The 21,295-nt window shown below is 44.1% G+C and overlaps 2 protein-coding genes across 5 annotated transcripts in view; one reads left to right on the forward strand and one right to left on the reverse strand.

Annotated features, from left to right (window-relative positions):
- Positions 1-876: 876 nt before the first annotated feature.
- Positions 877-5,596, reverse strand: Mrpl52 (mitochondrial ribosomal protein L52). Of its 3 annotated transcripts, none has more exons than XM_015492917.2 (5): positions 5,511-5,596; positions 5,349-5,409; positions 5,205-5,272; positions 2,444-2,508; positions 877-1,417 (listed from the first exon to the last, which is right to left on the reverse strand). In XM_015492917.2, exons 1-5 carry the CDS (start codon positions 5,536-5,538, stop codon positions 1,268-1,270), a joined length of 372 nt encoding a protein of 123 aa, XP_015348403.1. In that variant the 5' UTR covers positions 5,539-5,596; the 3' UTR covers positions 877-1,267. The 3 variants fall into 3 exon arrangements, with proteins under 3 accessions (XP_015348403.1, XP_015348408.2, XP_015348416.2); XM_015492922.2 differs by having other exon boundaries at positions 5,349-5,406; positions 5,511-5,581; XM_015492930.2 differs by lacking the exon at positions 2,444-2,508.
- An 80-nt stretch (positions 5,597-5,676) lies between these two features.
- Slc7a7 (solute carrier family 7 member 7) overlaps positions 5,677-21,295 on the forward strand; it is a 62,071-nt gene continuing 46,452 nt past the window's right edge. The window contains exon 1 of one of the 2 annotated variants that reach the window (XM_015492900.2): positions 5,677-6,277. The gene's annotated coding sequence lies outside the window, so the exon portion shown is untranslated. Of the gene's footprint in view, positions 6,278-19,375; positions 19,582-21,295 lie in introns of those variants that run through there. The other variant, XM_015492891.2, reaches the window with a different exon arrangement.

Raw genomic sequence — 21,295 nt, forward strand, 5'->3', positions numbered from 1 at the left:
AGAGTTTAAGGCAGGAGTATTCCAAGTTCAAGTCCAGCCTCAGCAGTTTAGGGTGACTGTCTCAAAATAAAAAAAGGCACTGGGGATATAGCTCCTCAGTGTTGAATTCCCTAATCCCCCCCCACCCCAAAAAAAAATCTCCTTTAGGGATTGACTAGACTCAACAAAAGGTGAAGTGAGCAAGGAAGAGGGAGCACAGGCTAACGCCAAAGGTGAGAAAGGGACGGAAAAGAGGCTGAGAACTAGATCTGGAAAAGCAGCACAATGCAGTACAACAGAAGCAGGAAAAGTGTGGGAGACAGAAAACTGGACCATCAGCGAAATCTAAGATCTGAGAATTTCATCTGGTCAGCGAGAGGAAGGAGGTAGTGGGGGGAGGGAGGGAAAGAAAGCAAAGGAAGAAATAAAGGAGTAGGGGGACAGAAATTAGGTCAGGTAGGAAGTTCCAAAAATCCAAGGGATGCAGCAACAATTTGGGCAGAAAGATGGAAAGCCCAGTGCGCTATACTAGGAGAACAAAGACTGGCCCCAGAATCCATAGGTGGGTCATGATCATTAAGAAAGGATTCCCAGATCCTGGGCAGCTTGCAGTGTGTGAGAAGTGTGAGATAATGGATACCTATCCCATAGTGACTGGAGGTTGAGTCCTTGTATAGGGATTGAGAGGTACAGGCCCCTCTTCAGCCAGCCTCTAGAATTCAGTCAGAACCATGGAGACCTCAGAACTCAATTCCTTTTGCAGAATACAAAAAGACCACTTTTGGTTCTACCTGTCACCTTTCCCCAGAGGGTGGGGATGGGGAATCCTCCTGTACCATGCATCTGAACCTTAGGAAAACTGACACCAGTTGCTTGCAAAGAAAGGGACCTCAGGTGGAAAGTCTTTCATCAAAACATTTATTAAATGCCAACTGCACTTGGCCAAGATGTGTATGGGCTATTAAAAGACTGAAATGCCTGGTTAGAACCAGGAAAACTGTTGTCTTCTGTTCACATTCACAGAACAGCTACTGCTAAAAGGTTGGTACAGTCCTCTGGCCTGCAAATTTCCAGAACAAGATTCTGTTGAACTGGAATAAAAACAGGGATGAGGGAACTGAGCCAAGCCTCCCAGGCAGTGACCTTATAGCATGTTCTTCTGGGTGTCCAAGCTCTTTTGCTCTGAAGACAAATAGGAAACAAAGGCTCTCTTCTGTCTGAGATGAGACATCCAGGTGATGGAAAAGAAAGCCAGAGAGAGGCTGAGGAAAGGGACAGGAATTGCTTTTTATGGACATGGAAGTGAGCTCTGCAATGAAGCCCCTTTGCGTTTAAGAGCATTTTTCTGTTTCCTTTCTTCTTCCTGCAACTTCTGCTGTCTGAGCTGCCATGCCTGTATTCCAGCATCCATTTCCTGTGACAGCAGTACAACTCGTCTCTGAAATAGACAGGAAAACAGTGTGGATAACATCTGGGGCTTGAGCACTGCACTTTATATCCTTTTCTCACAAAGTTAGAGGTTTCAGCTGGAAATTGACACTGCTGACTAGGAAACAAGTGGCACCAAATCCTGGGCTGGGAAACGGAAGGGAGGTAGTGAATGGGAGGCAGAATGCTTACTACTGGTTCCTGACCTAGGAACTCAATTCCTCCCTTCTTACAGTGCTATTAAAATGTTTGGCTTGGGCTAGGGTTGTGGCTCAGTGGTAGAGTGCTTGCCTAGCATGCATAAGGCACTGGGTTTGATCCTCAGTACCACATAAAAATAAATAAATAAATAAAGATACGGTATCCACCTAAAGCTAAAAAAAAACTGTTTGGCTCAGCTGATCTGATGTGCACATCTGTAAATCTTAGCTACCTGGGAGGCTGAGGCAGGAGGATCACAATTTTAAGGCCAGCCTTAGCAATTTAGTAAGGCCCTGAGCAACTTAGTGAGACCCTGTTTTTAAATAATAAGAAGGCTGGAATGAGCTCAATAATACAGCATCCCTGGGTTTAATGCCCAGTCTCCAAAAACAAAAACAAAAACAAAAAACATAACTGTCAAAACCTTTGTATATGAGGTACATGTTAGCTTAGGTGCAACACAACCCAAAACATACTACAATTAAAAATTTCTGAGCTGGGCGCAATGGTGCACACCTGTAATCCCAGCAACTCAGGAGGCTGAGGAATTTAGCAACTCAGCCAGACCCTGTCTCTAAATAAAATATAAAAAAGGGCTGGGGATGTGGCTCAGTGGTTAAGCACCCTCGGTTTGATCGCTGGTACCAAAAATTTCTGGGCTGGGGTTGTAGCTCAGTGGTAGAGTGCTTGCCTAGCATGTGTGAGGCACTGGGTTCAATCCTTAGCACCGAACTAAATAAAATAAAGGTACTGTGTCCAAAAAGAACTAAAAAAATAATAATTTCTCCCTCCAATTACAAACAATGTAGCCCCAGTTGAAGCTCTATTCACTCACTGCAAATTCTTCCCTCTGGGTTTTTCTTCGAAGTTGGCCTTTCATTGGGGGAGCAGGGCGGCCATCTACAAATAGAAGAGATAAAAGGCAAGTGCTAGGGGTGGTCTGCAGCACCTTGGCCAAAGACTGTGATAGGGATGACGAAGAGCCAATCTCTACCTCTTCTCTTCTGTTTTACACCCAACGTAGCTTAATTCTTCTAAAATAAGTTCTTCAAACAGAGTGAGGTACCACAGACCTACCAAAAATAAATTCCTAAGCCATGTTCCTACTCTTATTTCATGTACCACTAATTATCCTGGAATTCAAGGTAATTTGCAATGTTTCATCTACTGTTTTATCTTCAGAAACCTTTCATTCAACGTCTTTGTTAAATTCTGTCCCACTCTACAATGAAATGCCCCTTTTCCCTTTCCTTCTAGCTAGGTCCTTATCCTTATCCCTCTAAGACTTCTTCCCACCCCAAATCCTCTCTAACCTCCATCAACTCCATCAGCTCTTTCTGTGTGATACAAGGGATGGAACAGTCTCATGACCTTTCTTTCAGGGTCTCTTCTGAAAGAAGTACATGTCATTTAAATACATGTCATTCATTTATTTGCCTTGGAATATTTACTTTATTATAGCTTTTAGCATTATTTACCCATTTCAGATACATTTGGAAAGAGACAAAGTACTAAAGTATTATTTAATTTTTAAAATGCCCATGCTTATTTTCCCAGCCAGACTCTAAGTTGCTTGAAATCAGGGACTGTAAAATTAGTTTTTGCCCTTCATAGCATAGTACAGGCACATAAGCACTAATAAAGATTCCATAAAAATATTCAGTCTGAAGTTATAATAGAGATGAGAGGAAAGGATACCTACTTTCTACAAACAAAAAAGTGAAAATTCTGCCCAAAGTCTGAAGCTAAGACAGATAAAAGGCAGTACAAAAAGGGAACAAGGGGCTGGGAATATAACTCAGCGGTAGGGTCTTGCTTAGCATGTGCAAGGCTGTGGGTTCAATCCCTAGTAACCCACTCCCTTCCACAAAAAGGAACCAATATTTTGCAATGTGTGTGTCAAGTGCTTTACACTGGGTTTCATTTTTATCCTTTACAAGAACTATGAATGTGTGTCTGTGTAACTGTATGTATATGTGTATACATATACTTTTTTTTTTTTTTTAAAGGAGGGAAACTCAGATTGAGAAGCAGCTATGGGGGCTTAAGGGTGTAGCATAGTGGAGCTGGGATTGTGGCTCAGTGGTAGAGCACTCATCTAGCATGTGCGAGGCCCTGGGTTCGATCCTCACTACCACATAAAAATAAATAAACAAAATAAAGGTATTGTGTCCAACTACTTCTAAAAAATAAATATAAAAAAAAAAAAAAAAAACCCGGCTTGTAGCATAGTGACAAAGTGTGCACTTAGCATGACAGAGGCCCTGGGATCAATCCCCTGTGTAAGCAAGCATGCTTTCGTGTGTGTACACAGAGTTAGATACATATAACTCCAGTCTTTCAAATATTCCATATTACTAGAAAGAGCCTAGGCTTCCTACTGTAAATGACTAGTGGAAACAAATTTCATCCTCCTCCTCTGAATAGGTATGTGAATAAGCAGGGTCATATTCCTAGAGAGACTAGAGAATCCAATGGGGTGGGGGTGGGGGGCTAGAGATATAGCTCATTGAGAGTGTTTGTTTTGCATGCAGGAAACCCTGGATTCACTCCCCAGCACCACAAAAACAAACAAACAAAAACCAAATCAAAGCTCCAGTAGTGTATTAATACTCAGGTCTCCAAGTTGGGAAGAAGGCCTGGATCCTACTCAGTTGTATTTTTGACTTTGAAACTATATAGGCATTTCATTTCTGTAGGCCTCAATTTTCCTACTGTAAACGTGAAGTCCCATAAAGGAGGTAGGGAGTGGCTTTAACTTCTCTAAGTTCCCACTCTTCTGATACTGGTGAGTGAACCTAGGAGCATTCTACCACTGAGCTACATCCTTAGTCTTTTTTGAGACAGACTTGCTAAGTTGCTGAGTCTGGCCTGAAATTTGCAATCCTTCTGCTTCAGCCTCCCAAGTCACTGGGATTACAGGTTGTGTTTTGGGCCTGGCTAGGCAAGTTCCTCTCTTTTGGAGCTTTTTAAGTAAAGAGAAAAGATTTTTCTGAAGGAAGCCTGCCGTCCTCAATCATTACTCTTCTACCCCTCTGAGATACTCCTTTCCACAGCTTTTCAAAGTTCTTCCTGCATTTGGTACCAAATTCTCAAAATGCATTCACCACACAGAAGGGTGGTTCTTCCTAACTACTTAAAAATCATGTTCCCTTTGAGAAAGGGGAACGATTTCTCACCCCCTTCAACCCCAGGGCGGTTTAAGTTAGAATTTTTTTTTAAACATTTATTTTTTTAGGTGCAGATGGACACATCACAATGCCTTTATTTTTATGTGGTGCTGAGGATCTAACCTGGGTCCCGCGCGTGCTAGGCGAGTGCTCTACCCCTGAGCCACAATCCCAGCCCTTAAGTTAGAATTAACTTGTTTATCTTCACTAGCCAAGATCCTGTCTAGCTTTACCTTCCGTAGTAGTAGTTTAACTGACAAAATAAAGGAGAGCTTTTTCACTCCAACTCCATTTTCCAAATAAAAAAAAATTCGATTCGTTTTCCACTCAGTCACTCCCCCGCCTGGACACCACTCCCCAACCGGCTCCAGGGGCGGTTCCTCTAAGTGAAATATCTCTGAAGAAAACTGTTGGACGGACACTCACCCGCGTAAGACCAGTCTGGAAGCTCCGTGAGGGGCCCGTAGCCGGAAGGATTGGCAGCCAGGCCCTGTCTGGGTAAAAAGAAACAGTCGCGTGAGGTCTAGGACCAGCTTCTTGCCCCCCTGGTCCCCCCATCCCAGCACTTACTGGAGTCTCCACTGGCTGCCAGCCAGAGCCGACACGCTGCAGTGTAGCCTCCGGACACCTACTAGGAAAACAAGACAGAGTCAGAGAGGACGCTGAGCCCGCCCTAGGGGTGCAGCGCACACCTCACCCGGTCCCGAGTCTACATAGCCTACGCCAACTCACTGGAGAGCAGGGTCCCCGAAGCAGCCATGTCTGTGACGGAGGAGCCGGAAGTGGGCGTGGCCTCGGAGGCAAAGCGCGTTGCTGAGTGGGGGGAGCCGGAAGCCGCCATCTTGAATCTGGTTTTCGATCAAGGACTCCGCCATCTTGGGTCATCGTACGGAACTGAAGAGCAAGTAGGGCCTGGGTCTTTGGGGCGAAAAGGAGCTGTCATCTTGAGCATGTGTCTTCAGTGGAAGTGGTAATATCCCCGACTGAACGGTTCTGAATTGTTCCCATGACTTTCCCACAGCGGTCTCTAATATTTTGAAATTTACAGTAACTTTTATCTCAGAGTAACCTCCATGTTACCTCATTCTACAGTCTCCCGCCTCACTGCATTTTCCCCAGACTAAATGGCTAAGTCTAGAGTGAATGAGAAAATTTTAAGATCGAATGCATTTATCCAACAAAACTGAAGAAATTCTATGTGACAAGCGCTGTAATAGGTGCAGAAGATTCTATGAAGAGCAAGAGCAGATATCATCACTATTCTGATAGACCTTTTGGTCCCTCAGAGAGAAGACAATCATATACATGACTAATGTTACAGCTGAGTCCTGGGAAGGGAAGTATGTCTTTTTTTTGCCAGCATATATATTGGGAATGTGATCTAGAGTGCACTGTCAAAGACTCTTGAGAAAGCTGTGTTGGAGCTAAGAGTTGATGTCATTTTTATAAGAGCTACCACAACACATTCCCTAATATAACTCTTGCAAGAACCTTCTGAGGTAAGTACAGGTTGAGCATCCCTAAACTGAAAACCTTAAATCCAAAATGATCCACAATCAGAACTTTTTGAGCACTGACAGTGCTATAAGTGGAAAATGCAATACCTAAACTCATGAGGTGTTGCACTCAAAATACAGGCCAACTAAAAATATTGTACAAAATTACCTCCAGGGAAGCTGGAGGTGTAGCTCAGTAGTAGAGGAGGTACTTAGTGCTCAGAACCTAGGTTCATCCACAGCACCAGAAAAAAAATAATTAATTTCAGGCTATGTGTTAAGGTCTAAAATATTTTCATGTTTAGTTTTGGGTTGTATTCCCAAGATATTATGTATGTGCAAGTGTTCCAAAATATGAAAAATATATAAAAATTTAGCTGGGCATGGTGGCACATGCCTGTAATTTCAGCAGCTGGGAAGGCTGAGGTAGGAGGATCACATGTATGATGCCAGTGTTTAGGATTCATAAGAAAGATGATGGACTCATACTGCTGTCTATACTATATAAAGGAATTGAACCAACAATATTATTTTTTAGTAGTGTACATATGAGGAGGACACCATTAATTTCCAAAATCATTGGAAAGGCCACAAATGTTCAGATGAACAATAATGTGTATGATATGAATGTTACATGCAAAAGTGGACCTGTGCAGTCATGAAGCAATTCAGCAAGATTGGAAGCAACTTAACTTGGAAAAAAAAAAAAAATGTGCTAGGGATGCTGCTCAGTGGGAAAACATTCCTAGGTTCAATCCCTGTAGAATAAAAATAACATAATAATATAAAATAAAAAATTTGAGACACTTCTGATACCACACATTTCCAATAAAGGAAAGTAAATGTAGATAGTAAAGCCAGATCTGTGACTCTTGCCCTGCTCTTTATTACTTGCTATTTAATACTGTTGTGGAAAAAGTTGTTTACCCTTAATTTTTTTTTCCTTTCTTTTTCCCTTTTGTAGTACTGAGGATTGAACTTAGGGGTACTTTGTCTCTTCCACTGAGCTACACTCCCAGCCCTTTTTTAAAATTTTGAGGCAGGGTCTCACCAAATTGCCAAAGCTGGCCCCAAATTTGGGATCCTCCTGCTTAAGTCTCCCCATTAGCTGGAATTATAGTAGTGCATCACCATACCCAGATATTCTTAATTTCTTTTCTTTTTGGTACTGGGGATTGAACTTAAGAATGCTTAACAAGTGAGCCACATCCCCAGCCCTTTTTTATTTTTGAGACAGGGTCTTATTAAGTTGTTTAGAGTATTGCTAAATTGCTGAGATTGGCCTTGAACTTTTTATCCTCCTGCCTCAGCCTCTCAGGTCGCTGAGATTATAGGCATGTGCCACCATGCCTGGCTATCCTTGATTTCTTAATTAGAAACATATCACACTTTAAAACAAATTTTTAAATAGTTTTTAGTTGTTGATGGACCTTTATTTTATTTACTTATTTATATGCGGTGCTGAGAATTGAACCCACTGCTGCACATGTGTGAGGCAAGTGCTCTACTGCTGAGCTACAACTTCAGCCCAAAAACATCACATTTTTGAAAACATTTTAAGGTGATAACATAAGTGAAATACTTTATGGTGAAGCTCCTACAAACATGCCCATTACTGTGTGCTGGGCTAGACACTTAAACACATGCTGACTAGGGGAACCTGAGGGAGTGGTGTAATGGCCTATCTGGAAGTTTATCATTTCCTTGGCAAGACTGGGAAGTTTTTCCACAGGAGGTGGCTCTGAGTTGTGCTTTGAAAGAGGGGAAGGGTGGATCCTGGTTTAAGAGGTAAAAGCAACTATTTTGATAACAATAAGAATGGTATAGACTAGAGCTAAATAAGAAGAAGGGATGGAACAAAAGAAACTTGGCTAGAAGCCATCAGATGGATTCGCACTCCCGTCCCCATAAGTAAGGGAAATAAATGTAGAGTACCATAACCATCTTACATTCATATACTACTTTTAAAATTTTTTTCTTTTGCAATTCTGGGAATTAAACCCAGGGCCTTACACATGCTAGCTAAGATCTACCACTGAACTATGCTGTATATACTTTAGCCCCATTTACTTAATTTTTATTTATCAAAATATTTCTGCACAAAACCAGGCACGGTGATGCATGCCTGTAATCCCAGGGGCTTGGGAGGCTGAGATAGGAGGACTGAGAGTTCAAAGCCAGCCTCAACAATGGCAAGGTGCTTAGCAACTCAGTGAGACCCTGTCTCTAAATAAAATACAAAATAGGGCTGGGGATGTGGCTCAGTGGTTAAGTGCCCCTGACTTCAATCCCCAGTACCAAATATATATATATATANAAAAAAAAAATATATATATATATATATATATATATATATATATATATATATATAAATGATTTCATAATAAAACTGTAAAGTAGTTAAGATAGTCCAGGAAACAGTTATTGTACAGATTTTACAGTTTTCAGGGATCAGTAAATTGAACCAAAATGTGACTATTGGACTGGGGATGTAGCTCAATGGTAGAGTGAGAGCCAGCCCTACCAAAAAAGAAAGAAAGAAAGAAAAATGGCTGTGGATTTATTGTTTGTTTTACAATTAGTGACAGAATAAAGACTGAGTGACACTGTTCCCTTACTTGGCTTTTTGAGCCTTTGACTGGTCCTGAGGAGAGCACTGGAATCTCACAGTTGAGGGAATCAAGTAGAAGCCAAAGGCTTGAAGAATAACCTAAGAGTCAGTGTTTAGGATTCATAAGAAAGATGATGGACTCATATTGCTATCTATACTATATATAGGAATTGAACCAACAATATTATTTTTTAGTAGTGCATATATGAGGAGGACACCATTAATTTGCAAAATCATTGGAAAGGGCACAAATGTTCAGATGAACAATAATGTGTATGATTTGAATGTTACATGCAAAAGTGGACCTGTGCAGTCATTCAATAGCTGTGGAAGTCAAAGAGCAAGAGCTGGAGGGTAGGAATGGGGGTAAGAATGGGAAGTTTGAGCAGAACTAGAAAATCTGGGAAGGAGGATATTTAGAAGGAAGACAACTTTAGCCTTTGACGTGGTTAGTATGATGTGGTAGGGGGACAATCCACTGGTTGAAAATGGCAGGAAACATGGGTTAGGATTTTGGGAGAGAGACAGAGAACATGGAGCACTGACAGTTAACATCATCAGCATTCTCGGGACCTCATGGAATGCTATTGACTGGGAGGAGGTCTGGCACCTGGACAGCACTCTTCAGTGACTTCATCAGCCTCATAAACCACAGGAAAGCAGCTTTGTCATCCCAAACTGGATATCCTTTATCCTCTGTACTTCATCTGACAAAGACTGGAGTTAAGAGTGATGTGAAGCACCCGGAGTCTGAGCTTTATGTTTTTCCTCTCTTAAATTCCTTTGCTTTTCAAAGACATCATGCCTCATATTTGGCTTTAGCATTTTTGTAATCCACTTGTATTTGTGTCTAATATATTTATTCAGATATCCCTGTAGAGTTGTATACAGTTACTTGTAGTCCCCTCACCCCCCGAACTAGCCCGTTTTTATTTTTGAAATGGTTTCAGTAGGTTGTTCAGAGCTTCACTAAGTTGCTGAGGCTGGCCTCAAGCTTGCAATCCTACTTCAGTCTGCTGAGTCGCTGGGATTACAAGTGTGTGCCTCTGCACCTGACAAATTAGGTGCTTTTTTAACAGTTGCGATGAGTTATAATGATACTGAGAAGGAACATAAATAAGTGAGCTGACTTTGGTAGCCAATTCCACCTTATTGTGCAACAATATTTTTGCATGTGTATGACAGAATTCTAAGATTGAAGAAGTTGTGGAGAGAAGGGGAAACTGGGAATTCTTTCAGTATTTTCCTTTTTAGGACAGCTCAAAGATCAAATCACTGTCATCTTGTGCAAAAAATGTGGGAACTGAAGGCTTTAAACAACACATCCTTACAATACAATGCTTTGCATAGTATTTCCTTATTACTTACATAATTTATTGTAACATATTTCTCTTCTTTTCCAGAGCTGTCAAATCAGTATTGGCTAGCCGGGTGTGGTGATGCACACCTGTATCCCAATGGCTTGGGAGGTTGAGGCACGAGGATCATAAGTTCAAAGCCAGCCTCAGCAACTCAACAACTTAGTGAGACTCTAAGCAACTCAGGGTCTCTAAATAAAATACAAAAAAAAAAAAAAAAAAGGATGTGGCTCAGTGGTTAATTGCCCCTGGGTTCAATCCCCAGTACCAATAAATAAATAAATAAATCAGTACTGGCTAAATATTGCATGCAGGAGACCCTGTATTCAATGCCCAGTAAAACACACACACACACAGTCTATAATAAAAGACCTAACTTCAAGAGGAGTCATTTATGACCTTCAGCTACATTCTCTTCTTCCTGACAACTGGGAAGTCCCTTTTAGAAAGGCCAAGCCTGGCAGATATGGTGGCACATGCCTGTAATCACAGCTATTTGGGAGGCTGAGGCAGGAGGATCACAAATTCCAGGCAGGCCTCAGCAACTTAGTGAGACCCTGTCTTAAAATAAAAAATAAAAGTAAAAAGGTGTAGGGATGCTGGGCATGGTGGTGCAATCTGTAATTCTAGCAACTCCGGAAGGTGAGGCAGGAGGATTCTAAGTTAAAGATCAACCTCATCAATTTAGCAAGGCCCTAAGGACTTAGCCAGCCCCTATCAAAATAAAAATTTAAAAAGGGCCGGGGATGTTGTTTAGTGGTTAAGCACTCCTGGGTTCAATCCCAGGTACCAAAAAAAAAAAGAAAAAAAAATGGGTAGGGATGTGAACTCAGTGGTAGAGTGCCCCTGGTTTTAATTCCCAGTTCTGCAAACAACATAAAAGAAGAAATGTTAAACCACCATTTGACCCAGCTATCCCTCTCCTTGCTCTATATCCAAAGAACTTAAAATCAGCATACTATAGTGATGCAGCCACATCAATGTTTATAGCAGCTCAATTCACAATAGCTAAACTATGGAACCAATCTAGGTGCCCTTCAACAGATGCATGGATAAAGAAACTGTGGTATATATACACAATGGAATATTACTCAGCAATAAAAGAGAATAAAATTATGGCATTTGCAGGTATATGGAGTTGGAGATTAGCCCGTTAAGTGAATTAAGCCAATCCCCAAAAAACAAATGCTGAATGTTATTGATAAGTGGAAGCTGATCCATAATGGGGGTCTGGGGGAGAGAATGGAGGATCTTTGGGCAAAGTGGGGGGGGAGCGGGGGAGCACATGAGCGTAGGAAAGATGGTGGAATGAGATGGACATCATTACCCTAGGTACATGTAAGATTGTATATATGGTGCAACTACATTGTATACTACCAGAGAAATGAAAAGCTGTGCTCCATTTGTGCACAATGAACCGAAATTCATTCTGTTGTCATGTATAACTGACATGAGTGGCTCAGGAGGCTGAGACAGGAGGATTGCGAGCCAGCCTCAGCAATGGCGAGGTACTTAGCAACTCATTGAGAACCCTGTCTCGAAATAAAATACAAAATAGAGCTGAGGATGTGGTTCAGTGGTTGCGTGCCCCTGAGTTCAATCTCCAGTACCAATCAATCAATCAATTTAAAAAATTATATTAAAAAATGCTAAAGCTGGATTGTGCAAAAGTACTATTTACAAATCATCTTTTAGCCTTAAACCATGTGAGGCATTTCCAGATTCCTTTTTTATCTTTTTTTTTTTGTACTGGGGATTGAACCCAAGAGCACTTAACCCAAGAGCCACATCCCCAGCCCTTTTGCCCTTTTTTTTTTGGAGACAAGGTCTCACTGATTTGCTGAGGACTTGGAACTTGTGATCTTCCTGACTCAGCTTTCCGAGCCACTGGGATTACAGGTGTGTGCCACCATACCCGGATTCCCATTTCTTGAACTAGCTCAGCAACTCCTGCTTTTTTTAGGTACATGCTGCAGCTAGGGTTGTTCACACCAAAGGTACTTTGGCAACTCTAGCCTCCCAGGCACCCTGGCTATGGAACATTTTTGGTTATATGCTGCCTCCTGGTGGCAGCTATGGCCCAGCACCTTTCCGCCTGGTGGAGACCACTTTCTTCAATTTGGAGTCTTGAAGCTGATGCAACAGCTTCCCCACAAGGGGTTAGGAGTTGGGAACCAGAGGTGGAAGAGAACATTTTTGGGAGACCCCTCCCCCAGATCCAAGCAGGCATTGCCTCCTCTCCTCTACCTCCTTCAATGGGGCTTCCCAGTCCAGAGTCCCTTCTGAGTCTCATCTGAGTGTCTCTGGGGTGGAGGTGGGGGTTGCCAGGGTTTGGGGCTTTTGTCCAGACCCCAGTTGCCAATTGAAATGCTTGGGTCAGAGTGTTAAGTTTTGCCTTTTGTGCTGAAGTTCCCTGAGGCAGAGGCTTTGCCTGAATGATAGAGTCCAGAGTGACCACTACAAGACATATTCTGTTGTTTATGAAACTTTTTATCGGGGAAGTATTCCATGTCAGGGTCCTTGAGGGGCTGGTCTGGCTGGTCTACTGGAGAACATCTTTTACCTTAATGCAGTTATGATCAGGTTGCCCAGTCCCAGTAGGCAGCAGACTTGCTGGGTTTAGAGTCTGGACAACTTCAATGTGGACATGTAGATATTTATATAATGTGCCCTGGTACCTGACCATCCTCTCATTACTCAGCCAATATTGTCCTTTATATTCAAATAATGTCAAAACTGAATGAGGAACTTTGACAACAAATTTTGTCCCATAGCCGGTTTATTATCTTCCAACACCAGAAGGGCTGTGGCTGCAAGGGCCTGTAAACAAGGTGGCCAGCCTTGAACCATAGAGTCCAGCTATTTAGAAAGATAGGCCACTGAATGGTGTCAGGTCCCCAGCATTTGAGTCAGGACCCCTATAGCTCTTCCAGATAGTTCATGGACATACGGAAAGAAAGATTTTGTGAGATCAGAGAGTCCTAGTCCAAGTGCACTAGTGAGTGCCTGCTTAAAGGCTTCAGAGGCCTTTTGTTGTGTTGGTCCCCACATCAGAGGATCTTGTTTTCCCCTCTTTTTGGCCTTATAGAGGGCCACTAAACTGAAAAGTTAGGGATCCATATTTTGCAGAATTTGGCAGCACTCAGGAACTCAGATCTTATGGCTGGTAGAAGGAACAGGAATTGAGCAGACTGTTTTCTATCAGGGCCCAGTTGCCATTGTCTCTGAGTTACATAAAAACCGAAGTAGTTGACTTTTTCTTGATAGATGTGGGCTTTCTTTCTTTGAGACTTCGTAGCCAGTTTTACATAGGAGAGTGACAAGCAGTTGTGTCCCCTTTATGTAGTCTTCTTAGGTTGTTCAGCCAGCAACAGATCATCTACATATTGGAGCAATGTGTATCTACATCAGAGGCCAATATTCATGTTGTTTTGCAGGAAAGGCTTTCAAATCAGAAGCTAGTGCCATCCTGAAGGTGGTTGGTGAGTTTCTGAAGCCCTGTGGCTCTCTGGTCTAGGTCAATTGGCCTTCAGTTGGGGGCATTCTTTCTTCCAGTGGCCCTCCAGATAGCAGTAGGTACATAGGCGTAGTTTCAGCCTTGTCTCTGGATAAGAGACAAGATATGAGGGAAGCCGCAAGGAGAACCATCTCTTTATTCATTTTTTTAAAAAATATTTTTTTACTTGTAGATGGACACAATACCTTTATTTATTTTTATGTGATGCTGAGGGTCAAACCTAGTGCCTCACACATTCAAGGCACGTGTTCTACCACTGAGCCACAAGCCAGCCCTCTTTCTTCATCTTTTGATCTGCTTCTTGTTGAGTCTCTGGGTCTTGGTTGATGAAAACTGTGGTGGCCACTTTAATCAACTCCCTGACATTTTTTTTTTTTTTGGTGTTGGGGATTGTACCAAGGCCTTGTGCATGTGAGGCAAGCACTCTACCAACTGAGATATATCCCTAGCCCTTACTGGCATTTTTTAAAGCAAAGTCCAGCAAAGTTTTGGTGAATGTCTCTCTGGGCTTGTTTTACCTGCTGGTTGTCTGGTGCCTCAGAATCAAAGGGAGTGAAGAGTTGGAAGGTCTCACATAGTTGTTCATAGATCTGGCTGGGACTTTCATCAAGCTTTTGGAGTACTTCTGATATCTTGTTCATGTTTAGCCTCTCCCCCCCCACCCCCTTATAGGGGCTGCCTATGAGGGCCTCTGGATAGCTCTTTATCTTTAGGAGGTCCTCCTCTTTGTTGGGGCCCCTCCTAGGTCTGTGTCAGAGAACCAGGCCTGGGCATAGGCTTGGATGTTGCCTTGTGTGTCAGGAGCATGATCCTCTAGCAATTTTAAAGCTCTCAGGTCACCTGTTTGCATTCCTCTGTCAACCAAGGAGGGCTGGTGGGTCTGGATAATGGACTGCATTAGATCATCATGGCCCAGGACTTCTCTGTGTAGGAGGGAGTATGATTTTTCCAATTTAAGAGATAGGTGGTGGTGAAAGGCTGGCACTCAAAACTGCATTGTTCCCCTTGGATGTTTCCCTCCTGGTCAATACAGACAACTATGCCCCCTTTAGTCTCTCATAGGGGCATCTGGAGAACTCTCATCTGGGTTGTGGTTCTGGTCTTAGGACAAGTATCCTGCCTTGGTCTCTGTGGGGGTGGGGTGGGATGGAGGAGTCTTTGGCTCTGGAGAAGCCTCTGGCACCGAGGCATCAAGGAGGAAAGAGTGGCTGGTGCTGAGGGGCCACCATCTGTTGCCTCTGAGGCTGAGGGGGCTGAGGGGACAGCCTGTTGCCTCAGTGGTCTTGGCAAAGTCGGGTAGAATGGCATATAAGGTGATGGCCTCTCTTCTGGCTTATGGAGAAAACTGGTTTCCTTTCTGTATTTTATTTGTCAGGTTTTTGTCTGTTTAGTTCCCTTTTGTTGGGTCTTAGAGGCTACTATAGTCTGAACTAATGTCAACTTGGACTGTTCTTCCAGATAGGCTCTCAACCAACGGGCTGTTTCTATACTATTTCTTGCCAGCAATCAATATAAGGGAATGGTCTGGGTGTCCAGGTTTTTTTTTTTTTTAATAGAAAGGACATCATCAGTGACACTTTTTTCTGGTGGTCATCCCACATCAAAGCCTGGCCATTCTAATTTGCAGAGAGTATATAACCTTTGTGGAGTGAGTTTCAAACCAGAGTAACCATTAAACACCTTTCTTAAAGTTTTCTAATATACATTTCAAAAGATTTAATTTACTCTGCATGCCCCCCATGTTCTACCCTGCATAGTGTTGCACACTTAGGACAAGACTTACTTCGTATATCTCTGGCCGTTCCCCTCTCAGAGACTTAGGGTTCTCTTAGCCTTGTGGGTTGGTATCAACCCCTGACCCGGAGCTTCCAGCTAGATGTTGGTTGGTAGAATTCCACCTCAGACTGTATGAGCTACCATGGAACTGCAGATTGGGACTCCACACTTGCTCGGGCCCTTGGGTCAGGTCTGAACAATTCTGCTGTCCATCTCATTCACACATTTTTACATACTTTCACATAGATATGATAAGAGCAAAATTTCTATACTGCTCAAATCCCCCAAATTCCAAAACCACAGAAGGAGCCAGGGTTTCCTTTCTGCTTGTTGACCCCAAACAGAGACTACTTGGGTGACTCCTGGGTCCTTTTTGGCTCCAACTCCTTTGGAGGTTACAGAAGTAAATCAAGGCTATTTTCCATATGCTGAGGCCTCTAAGGGGAAGTCAGGTGGGATCCACTAAAGGACCTTCTTCCTATCTGTTCAGTCTAGCAGTGTTCCAGGTTCCCTATTCCTGGTTCCTGCATCTCTGTGGGTTCTATTGTGCTTTGGGGGCAGTAGCTCAGGGGTGCTGGGTGAGTCACCTTGCCCACGAGCAAAGAGTTGCCTGTGGTGCATCAAGGAGAAGCATTGTCCTCCAACATCCAGGGGAAGCCAGAACCGGATACAAGAGAGGCAGAAAAGATGTCTTCGCCTCTTCCATCCCATCCAGATCACCAAATGATATAGGACAGAAGAGACAGGACACCCAAGGAATTTTTAGGAGGCAGGTTTATTGGCTGCAGCCGGCTGGTCCAGAGTATGGGGCTGGGCCAGAGTGTGGCCCATGTCTGAAATTCTCTGAACCTTGACTGGAAATTCTTTAAATTTTATACTCAGTGGGGTTGTTACATGTCAGTGGGTGGGAACTTTTTTTTTTTTTAAGAGAGAGAGAATTTTTTTTTTTTTTAAATATTTATTTTTTAGTTTTCGGCGGACAGAACATCTTTGTTTGTATGTGGTGGTGAGGATGGAACCGGGCTGCATGCATGCCAGGCCAGCGCTACCGCTTGAGCCACATCCCCAGCCTGAGTGGGAGGGAACTTAATAGTCTTTGTCCCATATTCTTAGGCTAGACAGATGTTTCACATGTTTTCTCTGCAAACCCGGCATTTATAAGAAAGAGGAAGCTTCAAACCATGATGAGCTTTCTGCAAAACTCCTGTGAAATCCTGTTGACACTCTTCGTAAAAATCTTTCTTATGAGAAGCTTGATTATAGCAAGGGTCTTTTGGGTGATACCTGGTCTGCTTCACCTTCACTCTCGTTCACCACAGCCTGCTTCCTAGATCCAGGGGAAAGGCAGGGGGTGGAATGCTTTACCCGGTGCAGGGAATGGAAGGGACGCTTGGTGCAGGGATTGGAAGGGACACTTGGTGGGGTCCTGGCTCCCCAGGAAAGATCCTGGGTCGTCGCCCGAGGTCAGACCCTTTATGAAGGGCAACCCAGCTCTTCCTAGGGGCTTTGAGGGCGGGTGATGGCTGGGTCTGGTTTTGAGAAAGCGAGATCTTAGGACCTCAGACAGGAAACCAGAAAGCAAGGGTAGGGAGGGAATGTGGGAGAACGGGGCAAAGGTGAGCGCCAGCGGGCCTAGCGGGGGCGGAGACGGAGGAGAGCTGGAAAGGGGCGACAGACAGGTTTGCGGGGGGAGGGCAGAGCTGCGGGGGTGGGGCGGGGTGGAGGGTAGCAGAAGAGCTCACGTTTTAGATTAGCGCTTCCTCTCTTCTTGAACCCCTTCGGATTTTGCGTGAACCTGAGTGCTTGTCTGCCTCTATCTTCTCTGCCCTTTGACCCTGTCGTGGCACCTCGCTTTGGCCACCTTCTCCCTGCAGACAGGTCACCTGAGCTGTGTGGGTTAGAGGAACTAAGAACTTCCGGAATCAGGAAAGAACATTAGATGAGGGCCTTTATGTTTTATTTTTTCCCATTAGTGAAACAAAGTCAATTTTTAAACCATTCTAAACCTTCCAATAAAACTGAAAACCATACTCTTCTTCCTTTTACCCATTTCTACCAAAAATAAGAAGTACCACTGAAGACTCCTTGCTCTAAGGAGCCAGAGGAGTAGCGTAAGTCTGGAGGGCAGACTCAAGAGCCTGCCCAGGAGCCCAGCCAGATGGGAGATCAGAGTAACAGCGGTGTTCATTCATTTCTTCACCCTTGCAATGAATGACTGCAAGCCTTGCACTTGAGGATACAGTGAACAAAGCTCTTGAGATGCTTACCTTCTAGTGGTGGTGGTGATTACAACACCAGGAATGGAAAATATCACAGGGAAGAAAGTTCCAGGCAAGGAGGATAGGTGAAAGAAAAAGCATTGAAAAAACTGAAGTGGGAGCATGCTTATTGTGTGGCTACAGCAGGGAGACAAAGTGGCTGGAGTGCAATGAGGGAGAGAACTGGGGCCGTGCTAACAGGGATGGCTTTTTGCTCCTCTTCCTAGGACTTCCCTCATAGCTTGAACCTGAACCCAGGGTAAGTTTAAGGGGCAGGCCATCTGGGAAGCAGCCCAGGTCTAAAAAGGCAATAAATTATCATTGGAATAATTCAGATATTTGGTGCCAGTGAACTCTGATTTCTGTGTCTCTTTGTGAAATATAAGTTGGCTTCCATCCAGTGGCCCAGACAGAGTCCTGGAGGACTCCTTACCTAGACCACCTGTCTGTGGAGTAATTTGCAACAAGCAAGTGCAAGTTGCAGGGTGTAGCCTGGAGATCTGGGAGCTATCAATTACCTAAGGCAACAGTCACAACTGGAATTCTGAAAATGCATGGTGCACTGTGACGCGTCCCTCCCCAGGACAGGGATTAATGCTATTGTCTACCTTTAAAGTGGTTTAATATGCTTACCAAGAAGTGGTCTGCCTCAGAAAATTGCATGTGATGAATTTATATAATAACCTCTAATTTTGAATGTAAAGAAATATGCTTATGCAGTTTTTATTTTGAGAAAACTGTATTTCCTTTATCTCAGTAAGCATAACAGATATTTATGTATTTTTGGTACTGAGGATTGAACTCAAGTGGTACTCTACAATTGAGTTACATACTCAGTCCTTTTTCTTTCTTTCTCTTTCTTTTTTCTTTTTTTCAATTTTGAGATAGAGTCATGCTAATTGCTGAGGGTCTAGCTAAATTGCTGAAGTTGGCCCTGAACTTGTGATCCTCCTGCCTCAGTCTGTGGGATTACAGGTATGGGCCATCATGCCCAGCTTCCATATATTTAAATAGTAGTTTGCAGCAACTCAGGAATCTGCCCAGGGTGCCACAGCATTGTTGGCTCTTACCTGGCAACGCAGACTCACACTTGAACATTACCTGAACCATTTGGGGAACTGGGCAATGAGTGGGCTTGTTTGATGTCTTGATGTATGCTTGGCTGCACCCTTGGGGGCCCTCTTTGGTGTATATTATCTTCTTTGACTTGCTTTAGGTGCTGAAATGGCTTGGAAACTCTTGAGATGGGATGGCAGAGTTCCATTGCCCTAACCATAGGATCCTATGCCCCTGTAGGACTAAACACAGTCTGTGAGTGGGAGAGGGAGTAAGAAAAGGAATGAGGGGAAGAGGGGAGGTGGGGAATTGTAAGGATCCTCTGGAGGGCAGTGTAAATTGCAAGGAAAACTAAAGTGCTTAGTAAACTTAAGACAACAAGGAAGATCAGGGGTTGGTGTGGAGAGGAGGTGGAGCTGAGACAGTGGAGAAGGTGCCTGGAGGCCGAGCGGGCAAGAATCTCTGGGTTGGTCCAGGCAATCCGAGCTCCAGCCCTTCCCCGTAGCCCCTCCCCGTAGCCCCTCCCCGCTGCCGGCCAGAGTCGCACACGCGTTTTCCTGTTTTTCCATTTCGGTCCCCGTCACCCTCTGCCTTTTCTGCTCCTCAGAGTCAACAGCTGCTGCAGCACGAGCCATACCCCTGTTACCCCTAACTATCACCTTCCCTGGCCCCCTTCCCAGGGCTTGCTGGTAGCCCCTCCTCCCTGCACTTTCCCAAAGGTCAAGAGACAGGTAAGAGGTGGGAGAGGGACAATGGGCGAGAGCGGAAGAGAAGGAGAGGATGGAGTGCGTCCTGAAAATCAACCGGAGGGAGATTCAAGTCTTAGTTCCTGATCCCAGCCCTGGCCTCACTAGGCAGTCTCTGGCCCAGAGACTTCAGCCCTTGTTAATGGGAACTCTGGTCATAGGACTAAACAATTTGTTTTCTTGTTTCACATCCCCCCTCCCCCAAACACACACGAAGGAAGATCGCAGCTACAGTGGAGTATAGAAAAACAAATGGAGAACTGGAGAGGGAGGGGCTGAGCATGTAGCTTGGAGTGATGGGGAATCCAGCCATACCAGCATGTGTCTGTTTGGTTTCTGTTGTTAGGGGAGGCAACACAGACTAGTTGGAGCCAGAAAGGCAGGCCATGGGGGTATCTGGGAGAGATAGCATATTCTTACAGTAGCTCCCTGAACTTGGCTGAGGAGCCATGACCCAGAACTGTGTGCTGGTTCCCGGAGAAGTGTGTTTTGGTGTTGGTTTTGGGGGGTGGGATCAGGGCACCGGGCTCCACTGGCTGCTCTGCCAGGCGCATGCTAGCTAGGGGCCCTGCGTCCTGCTTTCCTGAACCCTTGAGCCTGACACTTCTTCCACAGCTATAAGAGGAGTGTGTGGTTCTGTAATATTCACAGGGTCCTCAGAGATGACACCCAAAAAAAGAGAAAGGTCATGAGGGGTGCTGTTATCTTATAAGGCTTTTGTAAAGCCAGGGTGGCAGAACCTCTTTGGGAGAGCCTGGAGGTGCTGCTTGGCCCAGAGTGCCTGAAGATAGAATCATTACCCTGAAACTGAGGTCCTCAGAGAGGAGTGAGATGCCAGAGGTGCTGCATTCTTGTCTATGGTGGTAGGCTGTAGATGAGAAAAGAAGGGATATCTCCATGAATGACAGCCTCCCCTGACCAGTTGGTGAGGCTAGGAGATTCCACTCAACATTTCCTGGTGAGACCACTAGGGCATGCTGTTTGCTAGAGTGTAGTTGGATTTGTCTCAAGTTCCTTGAGAGGACTTCACTTTTCTGATATTACCAGTCATGAACTCATTCTTGTACACTTCTCTCCTTGTGCTCCCTTACTGTTTTCCTTTCCTTTGTCTCTCTTTCATTTTTTTTTCTTGAGGTCACATTGAGACACATGCTCACCCCTTGGTGCCAATGAATGTGGTCTTAAAAAGGCAGGAGTGGTTTGTGTTTCTGTTTGCACTAGAAATGGGTACCCTAATAATTTCAGTGCTGCCAACAGGTCTTTTTTTAGACATTGATGAACCTTTATTTTATTCATTTATTTATATGTGGTGTTGAGAATTGAACCCAGTGCCTCACACATGATTGGCTCTACCGCTGAGCCACAACCCCAGCACTAACAGGTCTTATAATTATTTCTTATCCTCTCCCCCGGGAGCAGCCAGGAAGTAGGTGGACAGAGGAGGCCAGAGGCTTTCTTTTTAATCTAATCATATCATCCCCCAGATAATTCATTAGGGAGCCACCTGAAGTGATTTGCTGTCTGACAGGAAGCCTTAGAGACTAGGGCAGGTTGAAGGGGTGGGACGTTGTGGAGATAGCATAGTTCTGTGATTACAAGTGTTATGTGTGCTCTGGGTTTTAGCTGCCTCCCTTTTTACTGGCACCCTGCTAGTGAACATACCTGCCCCCATAGAAGGCATAGTGAACATACCTGCCCA

This window comes from Marmota marmota, unplaced genomic scaffold (assembly GCF_001458135.2).
Source record: "Marmota marmota marmota unplaced genomic scaffold, marMar, whole genome shotgun sequence".
NCBI classification, from domain to species: Eukaryota; Metazoa; Chordata; class Mammalia; order Rodentia; family Sciuridae; genus Marmota; species Marmota marmota.

Bases quoted from the DNA above. Each gene is read 5' to 3' on its own strand.
- Mrpl52 (XM_015492917.2), bottom strand. From the start codon at position 5,538: ATGGCTGCTTCGGGGACCCTGCTCTCCA. The intron at 5,410-5,510 runs GTGAGTTGGCGT...TTGTTTTCCTAG, and splicing joins TTCGGGGACCCTGCTCTCCA to TAGGTGTCCGGAGGCTACAC. The intron at 1,418-2,443 runs GTGAGTGAATAG...TGTCTATTTCAG, and splicing joins CCCAGAGGGAAGAATTTGCA to AGACGAGTTGTACTGCTGTC.